The sequence below is a fragment of the Erinaceus europaeus genome, chromosome 19, assembly GCF_950295315.1.
Source record: "Erinaceus europaeus chromosome 19, mEriEur2.1, whole genome shotgun sequence".
Lineage (NCBI taxonomy): Eukaryota > Metazoa > Chordata > Mammalia > Eulipotyphla > Erinaceidae > Erinaceus > Erinaceus europaeus.
The window spans coordinates 21,620,355-21,644,878 of record NC_080180.1 but is presented as its reverse complement, the minus strand read 5'-3'; the positions used below and the strand labels follow the sequence as shown (position 1 = coordinate 21,644,878).

The 24,524-nt window shown below is 43.3% G+C and overlaps 2 protein-coding genes and 1 pseudogene across 4 annotated transcripts in view; all 3 read right to left on the bottom strand.

Moving 5' to 3' along the window:
- The window catches only part of PPFIA4 (PTPRF interacting protein alpha 4), a 56,312-nt gene extending 54,998 nt beyond the window's left edge, over nucleotides 1-1,314 (bottom strand). The window contains exon 1 of the mRNA XM_016187687.2: nucleotides 1,172-1,314. The gene's annotated coding sequence lies outside the window, so the exon portion shown is untranslated. The remainder of the gene's footprint in view (nucleotides 1-1,171) is intronic.
- A 1,452-nt stretch (nucleotides 1,315-2,766) lies between these two features.
- Nucleotides 2,767-23,974, bottom strand: TMEM183A (transmembrane protein 183A). Of its 3 annotated transcripts, none has more exons than XM_007522109.3 (8): nucleotides 23,778-23,974; nucleotides 23,449-23,538; nucleotides 22,455-22,622; nucleotides 14,900-15,059; nucleotides 13,797-13,977; nucleotides 11,341-11,421; nucleotides 8,428-8,583; nucleotides 2,767-4,749 (listed from the first exon to the last, which is right to left on the bottom strand). In XM_007522109.3, exons 1-8 carry the CDS (start codon nucleotides 23,884-23,886, stop codon nucleotides 4,564-4,566), a joined length of 1,131 nt encoding a protein of 376 aa, XP_007522171.1. In that variant the 5' UTR covers nucleotides 23,887-23,974; the 3' UTR covers nucleotides 2,767-4,563. The 3 variants fall into 3 exon arrangements, 1 of the variants encoding a protein (XP_007522171.1); XR_009546320.1 differs by lacking the exon at nucleotides 2,767-4,749 and adding an exon at nucleotides 11,979-12,142 and having other exon boundaries at nucleotides 8,537-8,583; nucleotides 23,778-23,973; XR_001601498.2 differs by lacking the exon at nucleotides 2,767-4,749 and adding an exon at nucleotides 11,979-12,139 and having other exon boundaries at nucleotides 8,537-8,583; nucleotides 23,778-23,973.
- On the bottom strand, nucleotides 6,204-6,356 carry LOC132534817 (U1 spliceosomal RNA; annotated as a pseudogene).
- Nucleotides 23,975-24,524: the final 550 nt, after the last annotated feature.

Below are 24,524 nucleotides of genomic sequence, written 5' to 3'. Positions count from 1 at the left end.
TTGAAGGGAGTGAAGAGTCCAGGGGGCGAGGGGAAGTGGGGGACAAAGTGTCACCTGTGTATCTTTCAGCCGCTCCATGGCACCACAGTGCCTTCAGAAGGCCCTGAACCTAGAATGATGCCTGGCACAGAACAGCTGCCTGATAAAATGTTTGCTGATTGTTGAGCCAAGTACTCAGTACTGGTTCCAGTATCTCTGGAAAGAGTGAGGTTAAGTCCCAGAAACCTGGGTACTAGAGGGCCTCTAAACTCTCACCAGGAGGGGCTCCCCAGCAAAGCAGAGCCTCCTTACTCCTTAACCACTTGCCTGTCAGGCAGGACAGCTGCCGCTACTCTCCTGCCCTCCAATGGACCAGCATCCCTCTCCTCAAAGGTGACATCACACCTAGTGGCACCTAGCCCTCCTCCCTCTTCCTCCTCCTCCTCCAAGAAAACCACACCACGTCTTTTAAGTCCTCCAGCCCGACCTCTCTTGCCACCCCCACCCCCCAAATCTGCAGGCTCTGTCCTGGAAACACCCCCTCCTGCCTAGTGGCCCCACACCCAGGCCCCTTCCCTCAGGAATCTCTTCTTGGTGGTGACCACCCGCGTCCCCACCCCCACCAGACCTCCAGTCGGCCACTCCTCCACCCTACAGCCCTGGCGCTGCGGAGATTGGGGTGTCTCTGGCAAAGCCGTAGACTGGCAGTTCCAGGAACAGATTGCTGGCGAAAGTGAGGAAAGGTGTTATGAGCAAGGGGGAGAGGATGAGACCCCCGGGAAGCACGGAGACGTCGGCTCCTCTTGTGCCCAAGGAGCAGCTGGCCCAGGAGCCAAGGGACGCCTTTTCCTGACCCTTCTCCAGAGGAAATGGGGGGCGCATTCCTTCCAGTTCCTACCCGCAGGCTTGCCAACTCAGCCCCCCTCCTCCAAGGCTGAAGAAGGCTGAACTCCTCGACCCCCCCACAAACCAGACATCGCCCCCCACTCTCATCCCCAAGGGCACAGGGCTCCGCAAAGGCCAGTGAGGGGCGGCAGAGGGAGCCGGATCTGTGCCTAGAGACCAGACATTCGGAGTCACAGGCAGCTGTTTCCCCAAGCGCGCTAGACAGCGACCCCTCCCCAAACTGAGGGAGGCCGGAGGTGTGGAAAAGGCACCCTCCCCCACCCCAGCCCGAGCTGTGGATGCTCACTTGCCTGCAATCACCGTAGGCCCAGCAACTCGGCTCACAGGCCGGCAGCAGGCAGCCTCGTCCTCGCGGAAGCCGACCTGGAGAGCGCAGCGGGCGCTGAGGTCTTGCAGCCTCCACCAGCGCCAGAGCGCCCTGCCCCAAGGCCCCGCCCCACCCCTCCGCTGGCCCTAGCCCCACCCCGGGGCGGAGCCTATTGGCTTCCGAGGCCACGCCCCCTGTGCCCCGCCCCCCTGCACCTGAAGGCTGCTTTGATGTGCTCGCCATCTTGGCCCTGGGAGATGGCTGGGAGCCAAGGTTTACCTAACAAGAACGCAGGCTCTGGGCACACATCCTTCCCAAGCAGGCACAACACACAATCCATCTCTTCCTGATCTCATACTTGTTCCTGACTAACCACCTGCTCCCTACCTTGACCTCAGTCCTGTCCTCGTAGTTGTTACCAGTGGGAAAATTCTCCCTTGTGCTCCGGCACCCATTTACTTCTCTTTTGATAACACCCATTTTTCAAGTGGTGAAACAAAATCCTGATCCATTTCTGTGGCATGTGTCTTAAGTAAATGGTGGTGCTTGCCTGCTGGCACCTGGCTGTGCTAGCCCTGTTACTATAAAATGAAATGTTGTCTATTACATATATAGTAGGTAGACAGCCTCCATGCCAAATCTTCTGACAAATGCTAGTTAAATCTCTCCACTTTCCTGAATAGCTCCTTACCCTGTACCCTTGTGGCTATTAATGTATCTTTCCCATCTGGGTTGTGAAGTTTTATCACGTTGCCTACTCAATACTCAGTAAGTATACAATACTCATTAAGCACTAGAAAGAAGTGTGAATAACTGTTGTATACGTACAATGTCTACATATGTATAATTGCACACACTACATGTTCTCTATCTGCAACAAAAGTGTATTTGAAATTAGTGACACATATAACCTTTTTAAAATCCTCTCCCAATATATTCCCCATTTGGATTTCTTCCATTGTATCTTTGACAGAATGCAGGGAAAGCTAAGTAATTTGACTGGTTTATTTGGGGAGTGAGAACTAAAGCTAAATTTGTGTTGTCTGTCCAACCCTCAGAGCAAAAGGAAGTGAAAATTGCAAAGCTGTTTTTAACCTGTAGTGCAGAAAGCACCAATGCTTCTCCAGATGGTTTGGTGTTTGCGTCAAAAGAAAATCCCCCAGTTCAAGCCCCCGGCTCCCCACCTGCAGGGGGGTCGCTTCACAGGTGGTGAAGCAGGTCTGCAGATGTCTGTTTCTCTCCCCCTGTCTTCCCCTCCTCTCTCCATTTCTCTCTGTCCTATCCAACAACAACATCAATAACTTCAACAATAAAAAGCAACAAGGGTAACAAAAGGGAAAATAAAAATAAATAAATATAAAAAAATTAAAAGAAAAAGAAAATCCCCAAATCACTTTTCATCTTTTCATTGACAAAACACAATCATCTTAGAAATAACAATTGGGCAAATGGAGGAGGGAGGCTGAATAATGATAAATGCTTACCAATATTATGCTAAGAGGCACAGAAGAGCCAATATCTAATCTAACTTCTTTCATTATACCATGGAATTGGAGACAAAAACTCAGGTTGAGTCAGGATACAACTATAAAGTCAGATTTATTTCACTTCCCTTTGAAAGGTACCCTAAGTGTGGGGACACACAGCGCAGCAGGAAGCGCTCCTGCTCCACGGCATTCTACATTCTTGAGTTTCTTTCCTCCTGTCTCGGAGGTTGTCTTTGGGTTTTATCAGTGTAAACAGCCAAATTTTGTTTTTTTACTGACCCAGGCTCATTTTCTGTGTGAACAGTTTTAGTACCACCTTCAGTGTGGGGTAAGGTTAGCTGTTAGCAGCAGTATTAAGCAGATGCTTCCTAAGAATATTGTTCTTTAAATATAGCAGTGGATAGAGAAGATGGGAAGGGAAAAAACAACATGCTAATTTAGCAGTTTGGCTCATGATAATAACTGCCCCCACAAGACTTTTGTGTTTAAAGAATACTGTCTTACTGCCCACCTCATGGATATACAACTCACTAATTAATTGGGGAATTTGGTGGGGGGTGGGGAGGACAAGCAGCAAGTTTATCTTGTTAACAAACAATAGCAACAATAAAAACCCACCCATAAACCTCTTCCCAAAGTACACTTGCTATAGCAAGTCTGTGATTATCAGGAAAATATTAGCATCTCTTCAGGGTCAAAAGGCCAGGTTCCTATAGTCACACAGGATGATCTCAGGCAGCACAGAGCAGAGCAAAGTCACTAAGTGCTTACAATTCAAGAGGCTGGTTTTGATATGGGATGCTTTTTTTCTTCAGTGACCTTCAGCAAGATAAATGCTTACACCAATTCAATGAAAACACTGCAGTAACTTTCTTGGCTTGGTTTACATTTTTTCTTAGACATTTAAACGATTTTTTTATCAACCGGATATATTATACATTTTTGCTGATTAGGAATAAGGTACACCACAATCAAATTTTCACTTACTTTTACTTGTTTAAATCTGTATACTCTCTGTCTACTCCCTTTTGCAACCATCTACCACAAGAAAACTGAAATGAACCTTTTAGACTGTGGTACAGCTGGGACACGTGGGTGGTATGCTGGCTCTGCTTTTCACTGGTTATTACAACCTTGGGTGTATCACTGATCCATAGTTTTCAACTATAAAATGAGGCCAGTATTGTTTACCTTACAGAATGTTGAAAATTAAAGTTATTATGTAAAGTTCCTAGTACAACACCAAGGGCACAGTCATAGTCATGATCATCACCACTACCAATCTCATGCAGGGGAAAAAAAAAAAACAAAAAAACCTAAAGTCCAAAATTGGCAAACGAATACTTGTACAATAAATATCCAAATGTTATTTTTAAAGAAAGATACACAAGCAATCTTATAAGATTCTGAAAACCCTGTCACCTGCTTTATTTCTGAAGAAGGGTAAAGGGAAAAGAGAAAATAATCACTTGAATTTGAAGGGCAGCTAGGTTGAAGCAACAATAAACAATTTTAGTCCTCTAAGATCCCTCTGATCCATAACGGAATGCTGTAATTTCCTTGTTCATCCAAGAGTTCAACTTTTCTCTACTGCAAGACCATCCGTTTTTGCTGGGATGAAAGAATAAAGAACAAACTCAATAGCACCAAATGGGGTTTAACGCAGAAAGTAGGGCCATGCTTCTCCTTTCACATTAAACCGTGTTGTTTCTACATCAGAGCTGTCTTTTCCTCTTGACTCAATCAACCCTTCTTTCCCCTAACAGAGGTTCCAGGAACCTGAAGAATATGTGCATCACTGACCAGCTGCCCCTTCCAAACTGGAATCTGATTTTGAATGGACTGGCCTAGCTGAGGGCTGCCCTCACAGACAAGAAGCTTTGATTATGCTCTCAAGGAGAATGGATACTGAGGATGCCACCAATCAAAGAGCCGAACGCTGTGCACTGGGTCCAGGATGACTTGCACCCCCTGTTCACTGCGCAGTTTGCGACCACCGTGGACAGGAGAATCTTGGAACACCAGTCTCACTCGATGATGCCGCATGTCCGTGCTCACATTGATAGTAAACTGGGAAGGAAGAGTACCAAGATAAACAATCTTATTTTCCTATGGCTTGCTGGAGAAATGAGACAATTCAGATACCGACTAGGCCATAAGACAATCTCTAAATAACAACACTAACACCTTTGCAAAAGTATAGGATTAGTTGTGCATAGTATATAATAAATTGTGCCTAGTTTCCTATACTATGCTTAAAAAAAAAAAAAAAAAAGGCCTCATAAATGGTTGAATAAATTAAGATACACTCACTGGGGCCAGAGGTTGGCGGACCTGGTTGAGCATACATGCTACAAAGCATAAGGACTTGTGTTCAAGCCCCCAGCCCCCATCTGCAGGGGGAAAGCTTTGCAAGTGGTGAAGCAGTGCTGCAGGTCTCTCTCTCTCTCTCTCTTTCTATCCCTCTCCCTCCCTACTTCCCCTTTCCCTCTCAACTTCTGGTTGTCTCTATCCAATAAATAAATAAAAATAATAAAAAAATAAAACACAAACTAATAAATTACCATTAAATCTTTTTTTGTAAACTAAGCTAGGGTTTGGGGAGATAGCACACAGCAGCAGTCTACAGGATTTGTACATTGAAAAGTCAGGGGGGTTCAATCTCTAACCTCACCAATAACCAGAGCTGAGAAGGGCTCCAGTTTAAAAAAAAAAAAAAAAGATGACTGTTTTGGTTGAGGGTGAAATGGACTGATTTCTATCATGGGGAAATGTGGAAATGTATCCTAGTGACAACAAAAACCCTGTAAACCAACATTTCCTCAAAAAAGTGACATGGAAATTGAAAAAAGAAAAAAAAAAATGGGTGATGATAGTTGCACAGCTCAGTAACTATTATAATCACTGAACTGTATGTACATTTAAATGTGTAATTTCTGTGTGAACTGAATAGCAATACTTTTAATTAAAAAAAAAAGGGGGGGCCTGATTGAGCACACATGTTATAGTGAGCAAGGACCGGGGTTTGAGACCCCAGTCCCCACCTACAGGGAAAAGCTTCACAAGTGGTGAAGCAGTGCTGCAGGTGTCTCTCTGTCTCCTCTATCTCCCCCTTTCTCTCAATTTCTGGCTGCCTCTATCGGATAAATAAAGATTTAAAAAAACAACAACAACAACATAAAAGGTAAGGCCAGGCAGGATGTGGCACACTCAGTTAAGAACACATAGTAGCAGAAGCAAGGACTCACACAGAGACCCGGATTTGAGTCCTCAGTCTCCACCTGCAACAGGATTGCTTCACAACCTCTCTATATTCCCCTCCCTTCTCAATTTCTCTCTATCCTATTGAATAAAAATAAATAAATAAAAAGGTAGAATTATAAGAGATGACTTGACAGGATTTTGGATTTTATTAGAGATTGCTGAATAAGCCAAGCAAGATACACAAGTAGACATTCGGTTACACTTTTTTGTAACATAATCAAGAAAATGGTTCTGTTTTTTTTTCCTTTATTGTTTTTGTCAGGGGGAGAACATGAATGTACTCCCCTACTACAAATTATGCAGTTGAGTTTCCCACATTTGAGGAAATTGCACATTCCAGAGTACAGTGGATAAGCCTCGCCCTGGGAAAATCCCCTTCATGATCATGGTGTCTCCCCCTGCCAGGTAAGTATAGCAAGAACATTCCCAAATATGTATGTGTAGGTCTATTACATTAGTATGAGTGTCTATCATTAACATGGCTTAGTCAAGATGAAGCAGAAAGTTGCCTATAATAAAAATAGGATGTATGACATAATCTCTACTATACAAACCATTTGAGAGTGAAAATATATATATATGACCTTCAGAGTTATCGCTGGAGCTCGATGCCTGCACTCTGAAATCCACTGCTCCTGGAGGCCATTTCTTTCCATAGTATAGGATAGGACAGAAAGAAATTGAGAGAGGGGAGGGGAAGATAGAGAGTAAGAGACAAAGACACCTGCAAACCTGCTTCACCGCTTGTGAGGAGATATATATTTTTAAAGTCCCTAAAAGGGCAATTATAGCGATAGGAATATATAAAACTTAATTGCTTAATGTGTTTATTAAACTATTTACACACCGCATATTTTTTTCTTTTAATTTTAACCACAGCACTGGTCAGCTCTGGCTTATGGTTAATTATTTGCTTTACTATTATTTTACTATTTAAAAATAGCTATTTCCAATGCAAATAAGGAAACCCCTAACATGAATTCTCCAGTTGTCAGACCAGTCAAAAATGTTAAAACCTGGAAAATATACCAGAGATATGTTTGTTGCTTAATAATGTAATTCTTTTTTTTTTTCCTTTTGTGACCTTTGTTGTTTTATTGTTGTGGTGGTTATTATTATTATTGTTACTCATGTCATTATTGTTGGCTAGGACAGAGAGAAATGTAGAGAGGAGGGGAAGACAGAGAGGGGGAGAGAAAGATAGACACCTGCAGACCTGCTTCACCACTCATGAAGCTTTCCCACTGCAGGTGGGGACCAAGGGCTTGAACCTGGATCTTAGTGCACTGTGCTGTGTGTGCCAGCACATGGACCCCTTAATAATGTAGTTCTTAGCTAAACCCTGAATAATCAGAATACCACAAAGAGTACAGTTCACCACCTTATATTTTAATATTCCATTCATGAAACCACGTGTGAGGATATGTGCATAAGTAGCTCAGGGACCCTGCCATATAGTTCTGTACAAGCCTCATCATTAACCCTAAGGAATTATATTTCTTAAATGTTTATTTATTTATTCCCTTTTGTTGCCCTGTTGTTTTATTGTTGTAATTATTATTGTCGTCGTTGTTGGCTAGGACAGAGAGAAACTGAGAGAGTGGGAGAGAAAGATAGACACCTGCAGACCTGCTTCACCATTTGTGAAGCGACTAACCTGCAGGTAGGGAGCCAGAGGCTCAAGCCAGGATCCTTATGCCGGTCCCTGCGCTTTGCGCCATGTGCACTTAACCCACAGCACTACCGCCTGACTCCCCAATATTTCTTAAATGTTAATAATCACCTTAAAGAGTGTAAAAACCTTCCCTTTACTAAAGAGAAGAAGAAATAAAAACCACCCCAGATATAATTAGCTGTTCCTAATACACAACATGCCTTCACACATTCTTTTATTTGCTTTTTTTTTTTTTTTTCTGATAAAGACTTCATGAAGCAGAGTGAAAGTAGGAGAGAGAAGAGAGTGAGTGGAAAAGATTATAGCACCGAAGCTTCCTTCAATGCAGCTGGGCTCAAACTTGGGTCACACATTTGGCCCAGTAGCACTCTATCCATGTAAGCAATTTCGCCAGTCTCATTCCATACATATATTTTTTTTTTCCTATAGGGTTATTCCTGGGGTTCAGTGCCTGCACTACAAAGCCACTGCTCCTAGAGGCCATTTTCCCCATTTTGTTGGCCTTGTTGTCATTATTATTGTTGTCATTGCTACTGTTGTTGGATAGGATAGAGAAATGGAGAGAGGAAGGGAAGACAGAGAGGGGGAGAGAAAGATAGACACCTGCAGACCTGCTTCACTGCCAGTTAAGTGACCCCCCTGCCGGCAGGCTCGAACCAAGATCCTTACGCCGGTCCTTGTGCTTCGCACCATGTACCTTTAAGCCAATGCGCTACCGCCTAACTCCTACCCCATTCTTTTATTACTCTTCAAATATTTCTTCCTCAGTGGTTAAAAAGCTGAAGATGACATTTTGTGTCCCCACTTACCAAGGTAAAGATCATTCCCATGACAATTGGAATAAAGATGAAATTGAGGGTTGTGACCTGCAGCAGGCAGCAGTCCTGGTCTGGGTTGGTGTGCACGTCTTCATACTGAATGGGGGGCTGCAGCCCTCCCATACACTTGCTCTTTAATCTAGGAGACTAAAGAGAACAGAGACTTAATCTACTGGTTCAGGGAAATGTTCATAGCTCTGAGACTCAACCAGAGAAAGCCCCACAGTTCAATTAAGATTTGCAAAGTTCATTTTTCTATTATCTCTTTCCTATGTATATATACCAGATCCTATAAAGATCAAGGAAAGCTTGCTCTTTGAAAAAAGAGGAAAACAAATTTGGATGGTCAAGGGGGCAATGTTTCATTTAGATGCTATTTTCTGTCACCTGGCAAGAAATGGAAACATAGTTTCTATCACTGACTACTCAATATTTCAGAGAATGCAAATTCCTTGTGACTTAAAACTCCAAAGATCATCAAGAGGAATGAAGGAAGAAGTAACCATCTAATTTCAGACACCATAAAACAAAGGTCACGGGCCAGGAAGTGTGGTACAACAGGCAAAGCACACAAGTTACTATGAGTTCAAGCCCCGGGTCCCCAACTGTGGCGGGGGAGCTTCATGAGCAGTGCAGTAGACTACAGATATCGCTCTTTTCTTCCACTATATCCCTCTCTCTTGCTCTATTTTTTTGCCTCTATCATAATGAGAAAATAAATAAATAAAAATAAAAAATAAAGTGAATCGTGAAATAATCCAGAAAGAGAAGGATGAATATCAGATGATCTCACAGAAAGGGGAAGCATAAAGCATGACCTGTTTCAGTGTATTACACCAAAGCAAAGGACTCTGGGGAAGGAGGACGGGGGAAGGGGAAGGGGAAGAGGGGTTTCAGGTCATCTGGGGATAAGAGTGTTTTATAGACACTTATTTTGGTGAAATGAGACATTATACCTATGTGCCAACAACAGTACTGTAAACCATTAATCTCTTAATAAAAGAAAAAAGGGAAGGGAGGGAGGGAAAGCAAAGGTCACAAGTCTCAAAACCAGAAGAAATTTCAGCATTCACTATCCTGCAATAATTCTGGTCTCAGCTTACATGTTGCTGAGACAGCCCTCAGGCACTCCTTGTAAAGATCCTATAATAGACTTTTGCCAATATCTAATACTATCACAGACTGTGAACATCTAACTAATCACCAACTAAATCATCAGAGCCAAAATTTGCCTCTAAAGCTATGATTGCAAAAAATCTAATGAAAAGTTAAAATTAAAATTTATTAACTTTACTTATAAACTCATCTGCAATTTAACTGACATCAAGTGAGATATGATTAATAGTATCTGGAATGTAATATATATATTGAGAGAGGGGGGGAATATGGAAACTGGTTATAAGAAAACAGACTCTAAGAAGCAATAAAGACAACCAAAACATATCCCACTATGGTCAAGAACTCTGGTATAGTCCAGACAAATAGCAGAAAACAGAGGAGATAGCATAATGACTATGCAAAGAGACTCTTGAGCCTGGGGTGCCCAAGTCCAAGGTTCAATCCCACACACACCACAAACCAGGGCTGAGCAGCACTATGGTAAAAAGAAAAGGGGGGGGGGGGCGCGCTAGGGAGATAGGGTAATGGTTTGCAAGAGACTTTCCTGCCTGAGGCTCTGAGGTCCCAGGTTTAATACTCAGAACCACCATAAGCCAGAGCTGAGCAGTGCTCTGGGCTGACTCTGACTCTTTCTCTTTCTCTCTCTCTCTCCCTCTCTCTCTAATTCATCATAATAAAATTTTTTTAAAAACCTAAAATTTAATAAGGGGCTAGATAGCATAATGGTTATGTGAAGAGACTCCCATGCCTGAGGTTCTGAAGACCCAGGTTCAATCCCTGGTACCATCATAATCCAGAGATGAGTAGTACTCTGGTAAAAAACAAACAAACAAACAAAAACCACCCAGCAGCAGGTAGTGGAGGTGCTCTTCTTATAAATAGCCTTTGGGCAGCTGCTCCCCAAATTATCTCAGAAATAAAACCATTTAAATTGTTGTTTACAAATGCAATCGTTTGGGACAATGACAACAAAAAATAGGACAGAACTCTAGTACATTGTCATGTGTTTGCTTCTCATTTTAGTCTTCAAATATATAGAATAGTAATTAAATACTATTCCAAACTCCCATAAACCTTCTGCCACTGGTCATTTTCCCACATTTTCTTATCCTAGCTCTATTTGTTTAAAATGTAAGCTCTGGTACTAGAGATCACACAGGAAGCCTCAGGCATGCTACGTACCAGCTGACCTATTTCCCTGGCTGCAATATACATAAATATACACATAAGAATCATACCTACTTTGGGATTGGGGGATACAAAATTGTTTGAAAGTAAATGCCACCTTTATTCAACTTGCCTGAAGACACTTATAACCACAATATAAGTATCACACCTAAGAAAATAATAATTTCAAATTTGTTTTTATTTATTTATTTTATTATTGGGTAGAGATAGATAGAAACTGAGGGAGGAGATAGAGAGGAAAAGAGACACCTGCAGCCCTGCTTCACCACTCGTGAAACTTGCCTCCTGCAGGTGGGGACCAGGGACTTGAACCCAGGACCTTGTGCACTGTAATGTGTGCATTTAACCAGGTGCACCACTGCCTGGCCCTCTCAAATTTCTTTAACTGCCCCCAAAATGACTTTCATAATTTTCTTTTATTGCTTTTTGTTTCCTGACCACTCAAGGTTTACTTTGCATTAAGTATATTAAGTATATATCACATATACCACATATTATAATAAACATTAAGTATATATTATTAGATTTTAATAAGGCAATTTTATATGTCTAGTGAACTTTATTAGAACACAATTTAAAAAAAAAAAAAAAAGATACCTGTTTTTTGAACTTGAAGTTGAATTCCCACATTGGTTCCTGTCTGTTCCCAACAATCTTTCTGCACCAGAAAAGTAAGCACTGTAAGAAAATAAAAATAAACCAAGAATAATAATAATAAATAAAGAGAAAAAAATCAAAATAAAGTAACAAAACTAATCAGAAGAAAACCTTTCTGATCACCACCTCCAGAGTCAGCTATGGTCCCAATGCTGAGATCTTACTTTGGCACAGATAAACCCGCCCCAATCTGACACTGCAACATGAAGAGACAACCCCAGGGCTACTCAATAAAAAGAGGGACCAATGTCAGTCAACCTCAGAGGCTGCTGAGGTCAATCCTTAACGTTCTCCTCTTTAAAGACAGAAGTAAGGTCTCTAGAGACCAGGGCGTTCTCTGATCCAGCAGGCCACTCCTCTATGTTAAAATCTAAGGGCAGCCAGTGCCAACAGGCAAGATGGTCACAAAACCACATGGGAGGCAGAGAAGGCCAGCCCTGGAATTGGAGCAAGCCACTCAGGACCTTCTGAGAGCAGACAGCCGGGGTGGAAACTACAGTTGGGCTGAATTCAGTGTAAAGTAAGCCCCTTAATGAAAGTCAGGCTACAGCTAGGGTTAAGCACAAGAAGTTAAGTACCTCCCAGGGGATAAGGGGTGGGTCGTCCGCCGTGCCAGCTGTCCTGCACTTCAGACATGCCCTGTACGTCCTGCTGTTCCATCAAAAATAATGGGCTTGGCTTTAAGGGGCAAACACTTCTGCTGCCATCACAACGGCTCCAGTGTCCCACACAAGCTATGCTACTGGAAAGAGAGAGAGGGAGAATCAAATACGAAAAGCTGGAGTCCAGGAACAACTTCCTTTAGGCATGCTGGCAACTCCCTGAATGCCATGCGACTGTGGTTATATGAGTGGCAAGGCCATGCAGGGGACACCTGCCACTGCAGGTCCCAAATCATCTTCATCTTCAGAAGAGAAATAACAAGGTACAAAAGCAGCAGCCAAGTGTCCTGGGGTAACTGTCTGAAATGAGACTGTAGTTATCACTACCTTGGCTTTGTATAGTTTGCTTAAAAGATATTAACAAGTGGTGAAAAGAATATGAAGACATGGGATTTGAGACTTAGGAGTAGCACTTGCACTGTGCACTGGAGCCGCTAGGATGTGTCAAGCATGAGGAGTTTGCCCAACGCTGCTCTGCTCCCGGCAACAAAGTCACCTTCAGCATGGTTAGCTCTCTCCGCAATTGGTCTGATACAACCAAGTGTTTCTGGGGGTGGGAAACTGTAAATGGGAAATGACACACTGTCTGCTCATGTTACCAGCAGCAGCAGCTACTAGGTGAAAAGCTATGCAACCGGCAATCCAACTCCATCAGCCAGCACAACATTAATTCAGCTCAGTCAATGGCTCTAAGCTCAGTTTGCAACCCTGGAAGGAACCTAGATAGTCTAAACAATCAAGCACTACCACCCAGAATATTATCACACTGAAGATAAACTGGGGAAGAGCAATTACAACATCCAAAGCATAAAAACAAAGCAGGAGAAGACAAAGTGCCACTGAACCCCAGATTGCACAAGAGTAAGAAAAACGACCCATAGGCTCAGAAGATACCACGCTCAGGATGGTGTTAGTAGTTGGATGATACCAAGTCTGAGGCATCCATTTTCCTTAACTAATCATACCTGTCGTAATTGTCTATCTTGATAAAAGGCACATTAACTAGATATTTCATTAGAGCACTGGCCAAAGACTATCTATTTAAAAATTAAAAGAACACCAGAAACTTGAACAAATTCTATGACTATAAAATGGGAAATTCTGAGATACCAAAATAAATACAAAAAAAAATAAATAAATAAAAAGCCTAGACCACAAAAAGAATTTTAGATCAGCAAGATTTATGATGGGAGTACCTTCTAGTTTCTGAGATGACCTGCCCCAGAGCCTGGCCACAGTGGGGGAGGGGGGTAGCAAATACTAAGAGAGTTAAGAGTTATGCCAGAATCTTTTAAGGAAGTTAACAAGAAAGGGGAACCTCACGTGTCATGGTCATACTAGGAAAAGAAAATGAGCGAGTTACATCTTGACATCATGGTTGCAAGCACCTTTTAAGAAGTACAGTTTGCATCTATCACCTTGAGTTGTGCTCTTTCTAGCCCAAACCACCTAATGTGATCCAATGTACAATGCATAAAAACAAACTAAAACAGAGGGAATAAAGAATATGCTGAAAGCACAAGAAAGCTTCATGGTAGAGGTAACATAAGCCAGTCCAGCACAGCGGGAATGCCTTGGAGAGGTACAGCCCCCAAACCCTGTAAGAACACATGGTCTCCTAGCATCCTGGTGTCTACCGGGCGAGCGCTCCCCATCAGAAAAGCTGGAGACAAGCCGTGATAACAGGCCTATGATACAAAACTCGGTTAAACCCCAACACTAATTCTCACTTACTTTGGAATTCTTTAATGTGCTGGGAGTACTTTCTGGAATGGCTGGATTCTTGGAGATTCGAGCAGCAAATGGCTCATACATATGGTACAGAGATCGGATCACACAGGCCCGGAGACAGCGCAGCTTCTCCATTGACTCTGGTCGCAGGCGCAAAGGCAGAGAGGCATCCAGCGTGTAGTGCCTGCAACATGATACATTACTCCTACCGATATGTGGCCAGTCTCTCCTGAACTAGGTCAGTCTCCAAGGACACCTGTTCTCTGCATGAACTGTTCTGGACCATTCCACTGGCCAGCAGTCAGCTTGTGCCAAATGTTCTTATTAACACAAACCACCATCTCCTTCACCCCTCAGTTGCTTTTGCTTCTTGGCTCTGTAAAGTTCAATATATATATATATCTTGAAGTTCTCTTATGTCTCTAACCAATTTTAAACCCTTACTACTTTACTCTAGAAAATGGCAAACCTCTTGATTCCAGTATAAAATGCTTCCGTTGCTCAATAAATAAACAAATAAATAACCTGAGAAAAAACTACTAGAAAAAAACTGAGAAAAGCTACTAGATTCTAATGCCACATGCTTCCACAAAGTTCTCTGCTCCCTGCTACCTCAACATGCCTAGGTTTGTGGACTGACAGTTAGTAATCTTCACCAAACTCTACACCCAGTACAGTTAAGCCTCCCACGAATTATGCATTTCCCTCTCCTCTCTATAACTATACATAGCAAGAATAAGTACTATGCTGTTTCAAGAGCATTAAAAACCAAAGAAATAACTAATCCAGTTGGAAAGATAAGTAGATAGGCATCAACAGTTTTTGAAAAGTCAGAGATAATTCTCTTTAAGACTTGAAGCAAAATTCTTTTCCTGAAAGTGAGTTCTAGATTTGTAAGGGGGGGGGGGGGGGAGTGTGAACAATCACCAGGAAGAAAATGATCTGAATGCATACTATTAATTTTAAATTGGAGAGGGGCTCAAGGAGTTCAAAGCTAAGAATAGAAAAAAAGTGAAAAGAGGCCACCATCAAGGAACTGGCTTCAAATCACACACAGCAATGAGATCAACTACACAGTTGTCAGAGCAAGCTCCCTGTGGTCGCACCTTCGGTACAACCTGGTCCAAAAGGCAGCAGTGCAAGTGACAGTCCAGGCATTCTTACAAATCAGGGAAAAATTCACAATGTCCTCAGGACGAATATAGGAGGCCAGCAATAGCCAAATATCCATGGGATACTCTTCTCCTCCAGCCCCATCCAGGTCATCTGAAACAGAAGAAACAATTACAGTCATTTACCTTCATATACGTAACCCAGATCATTTCATTTCTTGCAGGATTTGCACAACTAAGGAAAAAAAAAAACAACTTTTCAAACTCATCATTTCTTGCTTGTTTCACTGCAAGAAACTTTTGTTTCCAGTTGCCCAAGTGAAAAAGTCTTGCTCTTAAGGTCTTTCACAATTATTTACATACTATTCTGCAGTGTCTATTATGTTCGTTTCTTTTCTTTTTTTTTAATATTTATTTATTTATTTTCCCTTTTGTTGCCCTTGTTGCTTTTTTATTGTTGCTGTAGTTATTATTGTTGCTGTTATTGATGTCACTGTTGTTGGGTAGGACAGAGAAATCGAGAGAGGAAGGGAAGACAGAGAGGGGGAGAGAAAGATAGACACCTGCAGACCTGCTTCACCGCTTGTGAAGTTACTCCCCTGCAAGTGGGAAGCCGGGGGCTCGAACCCGGATCCTTGCGCCAGTCCTTACACTTTGTGCCATGTGCACTTAACCCACTGTGCTACTGCCCAGCTCCCTATTTTGCAGTTTCCATCAACATACATGATGTAATTCAACTATCAAAATATTTCAGTGAAACAGAAATATCATTGTGCCCATTTTACAAATAAAATAGAATCCTGTCACCTAGTCAAGATAAACAGAATACAAGTTTTCTGACTCTAAATTTCAGTTTAGCACTGAAACTATCCTTAATTTTTCTTTTTGATCTTTTTTTTTGGGGGGGGTGGTTGGGGGGGGTCTGGAGGAAGTATCAGGGCTACAAACTTGTGTAATCCCACCACTCCTAGCAGACTCCACCTTTATCCTTTATAAATTTCAGACAGACAGAGGAGGAAAGAAAGGCCATTGCATCATCACCCCAGTGTTCATGAAGCGCCTGGTGCAGCGCCCAATGCTCCCAAGTGGCACAAGGGGCTCAAACCAAGGTCCTCACATTATCACAGTGTGTGTTCTAGAGGGCAAGCTCTCTTCTGGTCCCTTGTTCCTATTTTCTTTCATTTTCCTGTCTTCATTCCTCACATACTTTCCTCAGCTTAATGATTTAAACAGCAAGAATATCTATGATAGTTATGAAGAAACCTCAAAGTGCAGATTAAATTAAAAAACAACACGTAAGTTACTGGGCGCTCTCAGTACCCAGTAACTAACTGCCTGCAGACGAGGTTCTTTTCTTCTTGTGTCTTCCCTGTTTCACTGCCTGCTTGATCTACAGTCCTAGTCAAAGGCGTTCTTCCTCCAAAGGCACTCTATTCTATGTCAATGTATCCCTACTTCTTTCTCTTTCAGACCACACTAGTTTACTATACATGCCAGATTCAAGTGAAAATTCATGTTCCATAAAGACATCTGAATCTGAGCTAAGCCTAGATCTAGACCCAGACCCAGCCTTCAATTCAGACCCGGTCATAAGTATCCTAAAAGGAGCTTTATTCTTCTTTCTTAAGCCCCTAAACCCCTCCCTAAAGCTGTCTCTCTTTTCTAACTAACTGCTTCCTGTAGCTCTATGACTCAATCAGGTCCTTACACTTGAGTTTTCATAACAGAAACCAACCCACACCTTTAAGGCAACATCCTCTTTACTGATTCCTACCCCTTCTAGTATCTCCAGTGAGTTTTCAAGACTCTCCCTTCCAATTCTGCACCCCACCATCTCCCACATTAACTATCTCAGAAAAAAAAAGGAACTATCAGAATGCCCTACACTGAGACCCAGAAGTAGTTCAAAAAGCAAAATGTTACTTTAAATACTGCCTTTAAAGATAAAGCTTCATCATTACTGAAGAATTGTCAAGAGTCTTAAACACAGTTAGGAAATTTAAAACATGGGAAATGTGAGCCGGGTGACAGCTCGCCAGGTAGAGCACATAGTTATCACACACAAAGACTTGAAATAAAGACAGTAAGATGCCACTTCACTCCTGTGAGAATGTCATACATCAGGAAAGGTAGCAGCAACAAATGCTGGAGAGGTTATGGGGATAAAGGAACCCTCCTGCACGGCTGGTGGGAATGTCAATTGGTCCAACCTCTGTGGAGAGTAGTTTGGAGAACTCTCAGAAGGCTAGAAGTGGACCCACCCTATGACCCTAAAATTCCTCTCCTGGGCATATATCCTAAGGAACCCAGCACATGCATCTAAAAAGGTTTGTGTATACCTATGTTCATAACAGCACAATTTTTAACAGCCAAAACCTGGAAGCAACCCAGGTGTCCAACAACAGAAGAGTGGCTGAGCAAGTTGTGGTATATATATATATATACACACACACACACACACACACACACACACACACACTGGAATACTACTCAGCTATTAAAAATAGTGACTTCACTTTCCTCACCTCATCTTGGATGGAGCTAGAACGAATCATGTTAAATGAGATAAGTCAGAAAGAGAAGGATGAATATGAGATTATCTCACTCAGACAGAAGTTGAAAAATAAGAACAGAAGGGAAAGAGACACCTGCAGACCTGTTTCACTGCTTGTGAAGCTTCTCCCCCCCGCCCCCCACCAGTGAACCCACATCCTTGCGCAGGTCCTTATGCTTAGTACTATGTGCACTTAACCAGGTGTGCCACTGCCCAGCCCCCCTCCATATCTCCCTCCCTCCCTCCGTCCCTCTCCCCGCCTCTCTCAACTCTATTTAAAAAAATACATTGCCCACAGGGGATGGTGGAGCTGTGCAGGTATTGAACCCCAGCAGCAATCCAGGTAATAATAATAATAACAATAAAGTTGTTTTTTTTAAATAGGGAAATGAAATAAGAAAAGGAAAATTATTCATGGAGATAAGCTATGACAAGACAGAAAATGTGATAGTCCTAGATTAAGAGGAAGAGTAGTCAAGTAGGGGCTAGGTGGTGGCAGATGCAGTTAAATGCACTATGACCAGGGACCTAGGTTGAAGCCCCCACTCCCCACCTGCAGCAGTGATGCTTCAAATGGTGAAGCAGGTCTGCAGGTATCTTTCTGTCTCTCTCCCTCTATATCCCCCTTCCCTCTCAATTTCTGTCTGTCCTATCAAATTAAAAAAAAAAAAAAGGAAAACATGGCTGCCAGGAGTCTTGGATTTGTAGTGTCAGCACCAAACCCCAGCAATAGCCATGGAGACAAAAAAAAAAAAAAAAAAGTAGTCCAAGTAAAATAAAGAGCTAAAATGAAGCACAGATACATAAGATACACATCTGCAAGCAAGAGACAAGTCTAACAAGATACTAATATTAATATGCTAATTCAACTTTAGCTATATTAAAAATTAACTGTGCTAATGAGACAGAGTAACAGTTATGAAGACTTTTATGCCTGAGCCACCAGAGGTCACAAGTTCAATCCCCAGCACCACCATACACCAGAGCTGAGCAGTGCAAGGGGGCTGAGGAGGCCGGTTATCAACTTTTTTTACATGAGATCTTGGTTTGTCTTTTCAGAGTCTTCCTTTTATGGTTGGAGAGGCGGCACTGATCCCCGAGACTGCCTGGGTCAGAGTCACACTCGGGCATGTTCTCGCTCTCTTGCTCACGCGCCTCCACCTGCTCGCGCGCACGCGCCCTCTCTTTCTTCCCTCCCTTATTAATAAATTTAAAAAGAAAAAATAATTTTTTGAAGGAGTATTTCTCAGGCCAGAGAGACAGCTCCCTTGGATACCATGCCTGCACTGCCATGTGCTTAACCCAGGCTCAAGCCCGAGACTACGTGGGAGGTGCTGTGGCAACAGAAGTAGCTCCGGTGCTGTAATGGTTGCCCCGTCTCTGTGAATGAAAAAAGTGGTCTGGAGCAGTGAAATCATGCAGAGAATAATAGCCGAAACAAAAATGGTCATGAGTTGGTAACTGTTGAAAGTAGGTAGTAGCTAGCTACATGGGGTTCAGTCCATTACTTCCTCTTAGTTTGTGTATGTGTCATTTAAAGGGCTAAAAAGAGGATGAGAGGATAGCTCACTCAGGAAAGCCTGTGTCTGACTATACCTGAGGCCCTAGGTTCAAGCCCTGGCCCCACATGGAAATACCATCCCTCTCCCGCTCCACAGATGGTGAAGCCGTGCTGTGGCGCCTCTCCCTTTCTACGTCTCACAACCTCTCTGATTTGAAAGAATAAAAAGTAGTCCCGGTCAATGCATGTGCAAGACCCCAGGCACCCAAAATAAATAAATGAAGCTAAAAAAAAAAAAAAATGACAGCAGCCAGGTGGTGACGCACCTGGTTAAGTGCACAGATTATAGTGTGCAAGAACCCATGTTTAAGCCTCCCATCCCCACCTTCAGGGGGAAAGCTTCAGGAGTAGTGAAGCAGGGCTGCAGGTGTCTCTCCGTCTCTATCCTCTCTATCCTTCCCTCCCCTCTCAATTTCTCTGCCTCTATCCAATAATAAATAAAAATATTTTAAAAAAATAAATTTTAAAAAGTGACTGGAGGGAGTTGGACGGTAGTGCAGCAGGTTAAGCGCAGGTGGCGCAAAGCACAAGGACCGGCATAAGGATCCCAATTCGAGCCCCTGGCTCCCCACCTGCAGGGGAGCCACTTCACAAGCCGTGAAGCAGGTCTGCAGGTGTCTTTCTCTCCCCTCTCTGTCTTCTCCTTCTCTCTCCATTTCTCTCTGTCCTATCCAGCAACAATAGTAACTACAACAATAAAGCAAGGGCAACAGAAGGGAATAAATAAATAAATAAACCTTAAAAATTTAAAAACAAAAAGTGACTGGAATGAATGGGGGAGGGCAAGTAAAACTGGGCAAAAAGTAAGCAAAAATTAGGAAGTCTGTAAGCCAGAGGGTGGGGGAGATGGTTATCTATTTAAACAGACTTCATGCATACGACTCCAAAATCCCAGTTTCAACCCTTCACAGCAACACAAACCAGAGCTGAACAGTGCTCTGGTAAAATTAAAAAAAAAAAAAAAAAAGATAATTTAAAAGTCTATATGCCACAAAGCATATACCTGTTGACTGACATCCTGAATTTATAACGAATTCTTATAACTGAGTGATAAAATAATCCAATTTTAAAATAAGCATAGGACTTGAAGACATTTCTCCAAAGAAGATATACAAATAGCCAATAAGCACATAAAATGATGCTCAATATCATTATCCATCAGAGAAATGCTGATGAAAACCCTTGGATAGCACTTCAGACCCACTAGAATCGTCACAATTTGAAAAGTCATTCAATTCCCAACACCACTTTATGCTACAGCTGAGCCTAGGTACCCTAACCTCTCATAAAAATAAAACTTTTTTTTTTTTTGAAAAAACAAAATAGTCATTAAGTACTGGTAAAACTACTCCATAATGATATGAAGAAACTGGGGCTCTCGAACACTGCTGATGGGAACGCAAGGTGGAATCATCAAAAGCATTTTGGCAATTTCCAAAAACCTTAACAGAATTACCAACTGATCAGCAATTTCACTCCTACCCAACAGAAATGAAATACATCCGGGACTGGCAGCCCAAGAAGTGGCACATCAGCTAAAGTTTTGGATGCCAAAGCATGAGATCCCTGGCATCACAAGCGCCAGACTGATGATCTGGTTCTTTCTCTCTCCCTCCCTCTCATAAATATTTCAGAAAAGAAAAGGCAGGGTTGGCAAAATCACTAACTTGGATGGTGTGCTGCTTTGTCATATGTGAGACCCAGGCTCAAGTCCAATCTCCGTTGCATTCCTAAAGGAAGCTTCGGTGCTGTGGCCTCTTTCAAGTCTATTGAGTGTTCATAGCGGCGTTCGTATTTTATTTTTCCCCCGCCCCTATTTTACTTTATATATATAAACAGAGACAGAAATAGATGGCAAAAAAGGTGAGTGAAGAGGGAGTCGGGTGGTAGCGCAGTGGGTGAAGCGCAAGGACCGGCCTAAGGATGCCGGTTCAAACCCTGGCTCCCCAGACACTTCACAGGTGGTGAAGCAGGTCTATCTTTCTCTCCCCCGCTGTCTTCCCCTCCTCTCTCCATTGCTCTCTGTCCTATCCAACAATGTCAACATCAATAACTACAACAATAAAAAACAAGGGCAACAAAAGGGAAAATAAATATATAAATATCGGGAGATAGACAGTAGCACAAGGGGTAAGCGCATGTGGGGCAAAGCACAGGACCTGTGTAAGGATCCCTGTTCATCTGTCACCCCATTGATCGCCAGGGTTGATTCGGCTGATCTGGCTGGCTAAGCAGGTGTCCCCTTCCTCCCTCACCGCTCCATGTGCATCCCTCACGGAACGGTCTTCCATCTGACCCGTCTTCCAGAGGGTATACGAGTAGCTGCGCTCCCCTGCTAGAACCTCCAAACAAGCTCTCAAGGATCCCTGTTCCATCCCCCAGCTCCCCACCTGCAGGGGCGTCACTTCACAAGCAGTGAAGCAGGTCTGTAGGCGTCTCTCTTCTCTTCCCCTCTGTCTTCCCCTCCTCTCTCCATTTCTCTCTGTCCTATCATAAAACTACAATAACAATAATAATTATTATATAATATATAATTATATGTTATAGTATAGAATATATAGTATATTATAATTATATAATATATAATAATAGTAATAAAACAACAATAACTACAACAACAATAAAAAACAAGGGCAACAAAAGAGAATAAATAAATATTTTTTAAAAATAAAATAATTAAGATAGGGGCCGGTGGTGGCGCACCTGGTTGAGCACACGTTACAATGCTCAAGGATCCAGGTTTGAGCCCCTGGTCCCCACCTACAGGGGGAAAGCTTTGCAAGTGGTGAAACAGGGCTGCAGGTGTCTCTCTATCTCTTTCCTTCTGTCTCCCCCTTCCTCTTGACTTCTGGGTGTCTCTATGCAATAAATAAATAAATAAATAAATAAATAAATAAAAAATAGTAAGGGTGGAGGGTAGATAGCACAATGGCAAACAGCAAACAGACTCTCATGCCTAACACCAAAGTCCTAGGTTCAATCCTACACACCACCATCAGCCAGAGCTGAGCAGTGCCCTGGTAAAAAAAAAAAAAAAAAGTAAAAATAAAAATAATAATAATGGGGGGGAGAAACTGAGTAGAAACTGGTTATATACACTTCACACATCTGGGAAAACATTTTTGTCACCTATCTACTTCCCTATATATTAGAAATCCAGATATACTAAAGTTTTTTGTTTTCACATTGTGATTTTTTTTTTAACCTGATAGTGACATGTTCCTAATGAATGGCTACTTACAGTGGAGTTCACTGCTCCTGAAATCTGACTGACTTGTCTGTCCCCTTGCTCAAATTAAAACAAAATAAAAATAAACCCTAGTAGAATAAACCCTGCTCCACTAATAAGATCCAAACTACGGTTCCCTACTTGTACTCCTGAGAAAATGAGGACTTCAGGTTACCACCACAAGGCAGGACCAAAAATCCTGTACCTTTATGCCTCTTGCTTTTCTTTTTTCTGGAGATGGTTCTCTCAGGGATGCTCTCCTCCTGGGCATCCATCTCATCACTGCTGTCCATGATGTCACAAGGCTCACCAGCCCCAGAAAGAGATTCCACTGCAGGGACCTGGGAAGCTTCCAGGCCACAAAGAGATTTTACTAGAAGAAAATAAAGGGAATAATGAGATGGCAAGAGTCCTAACCAGAAACATAGATGGATTAGTCAGGCTACCAACCTCAGTGCAGGAAAGGAAAATGGAAAAAGGAAAATGGGGGGAGGTAATAAAGAAACAGGTATTGTAAGAGTAGACTGCTGCAGCTGAGAATCTAAATAGAAATAAATGTTAGCAATTTAAATGCAAAATTTGTTTAAGCACTTAGCAAACTGACTTCAAAGGCTCCTTAAAAGAGGCAAGTTCACCCATGAAGGGAATCCATTAATTCCTCCACTATAAACCCTTAAAAACAAACAAACTGAAGGCTATTCTCATTTGCTAGCAAGGGACAAAATACTATTTAACTGAGCTCCTGGGCTGGAGACAGTGGGTGTCATAAAATAATTAACTTAAAATGTTCAAGTCTCGAGGGTCCTTGAGCAAAGCTTGTGAGAGAAGCACAGAAAACAAAGTATTTCAAAGTTATTACACATGGAAGCAAACCGCAGAGTAACATGTGGTTAATAATAGGTGAGCTACAAGGAGAAAAAAAATAAAAAGAGTAATAAGCAGAAAGCTGTGAAAAACTTAATGGTGTGTAGATATCTTTTAATGCAAAGTCTCATGAAATATTCCTGCTACAGAAGTTGCTATTACGCTCTTCTCACTCTCGCTCTCTCATTAGAAGCCCGGGGATGAGAGCACACATTTATGAAAAGATGCCCAAAGGTCTGCAAGAAAAAACACCTGAGGCAGAATCTCTGGGAAAACAGAATAAAACAACAGAGCTCTTTTAACGGTTGCAGTGTGAAATCGCACTGGAAGCCTACCTTCCTGCTGAACAGCATTGGCGACGGCTTTCTTGATCCGTCCAGACCTCACGATGGCCGGATCCGAGTTGGCATAATCCGCCACCGTCACTGAAGCAAACATTAATATTGCAGAGCATTTAGAATCCCGCCGAACAGCGCCCAAACCCTCGGAGGAAGAGGCCTTCGCTCTTCAGCAGCCCACCGCCCAGACCCGCTCCTCTCCCGGCGCCCCCGACCCGCGACCCCCGACCCCCGACCCGCGACCCCCGACCTCCAGCGCAGGCTGGGGAGCGCTCGGCCGGCCCCGCCAGCCCCCGGCCTTTCACCGCCCCCGCACCCTCGCCCACCTCGCCCAGAGCAGGCATCGTGGGCCCGGAACTTGAGACGCTTCCCTCTCTTCGGCATGGCGACCCTGTCGGGGCGAGGCCGGCCTAGCGGGCCGGGACCCCGAGCCATGCCTCGGGCCAGAGAGCGGGCCCCCGGAGCCGCGGGCCAGCTCCGCCCGGCTCCGCGGCCATCCCGCACCGGCGGCCAAAGCTATCGCGAGAGCGCAAGGCCTGGGCTAAGAGAAGCGTTGGCAGCTGACACGCCCCCTTCGGAAGCCAATCGCCTCGCTGCCTGCGGGGTACGTCATCACCCAGAGCCTCTATGGAGCGCCTCTTGGGTGGGTTCGTTCTTTGCAGGTGGCTTTGGTTCTTGAATGTATGACTGCCGTAACCGATTAGTGACTTAGACCTGCGTGGATTAAAATAGAGTTTACAGACTGGTCGCCCCAATGTTTCTGCTGCCACCTCTTCCACACTTTAGCATTACCTCCATGCTCCAGCCCTCTCAAGCCACGTACACGGAGCTAGTTTAACGTAAATCTATGAGTCTTCGCTCTGATTTATTATACAAAGCTATAAATTGGGGCTTGGGCTGGCGGTGGTGCATCCGGTTAAGCGCACATAGTACGAAGCTCAAGGGCTCGCTCAACGATCCCGGTTCGAGCCCCCGGTTCCCCACCTGCAGCGGGGGGGGGGGGAAATTCACAAGCGGTGAAGTCGGTCTGCAGGTGTTTATCTTTCTCCATCTCTATCTCCACCACCACCCCT

Excerpts from the sequence above, each read along its gene's own strand:
- TMEM183A (XM_007522109.3), bottom strand. The coding sequence starts at position 23,886 with ATGGCTCGGGGTCCCGGCCCGCTAGGCCGGCCTCGCCCCGACAGGGTC. Across the intron at positions 13,978-14,899 it reads TGGACCAGGTTGTACCGAAG|GCACTACACGCTGGATGCCT; the intron begins GTGCGACCACAG and ends ATCATGTTGCAG. Across the intron at positions 4,750-8,427 it reads TGGGAATGATCTTTACCTTG|TTTACTATCAATGTGAGCAC; the intron begins GTAAGTGGGGAC and ends CTTCCTTCCCAG.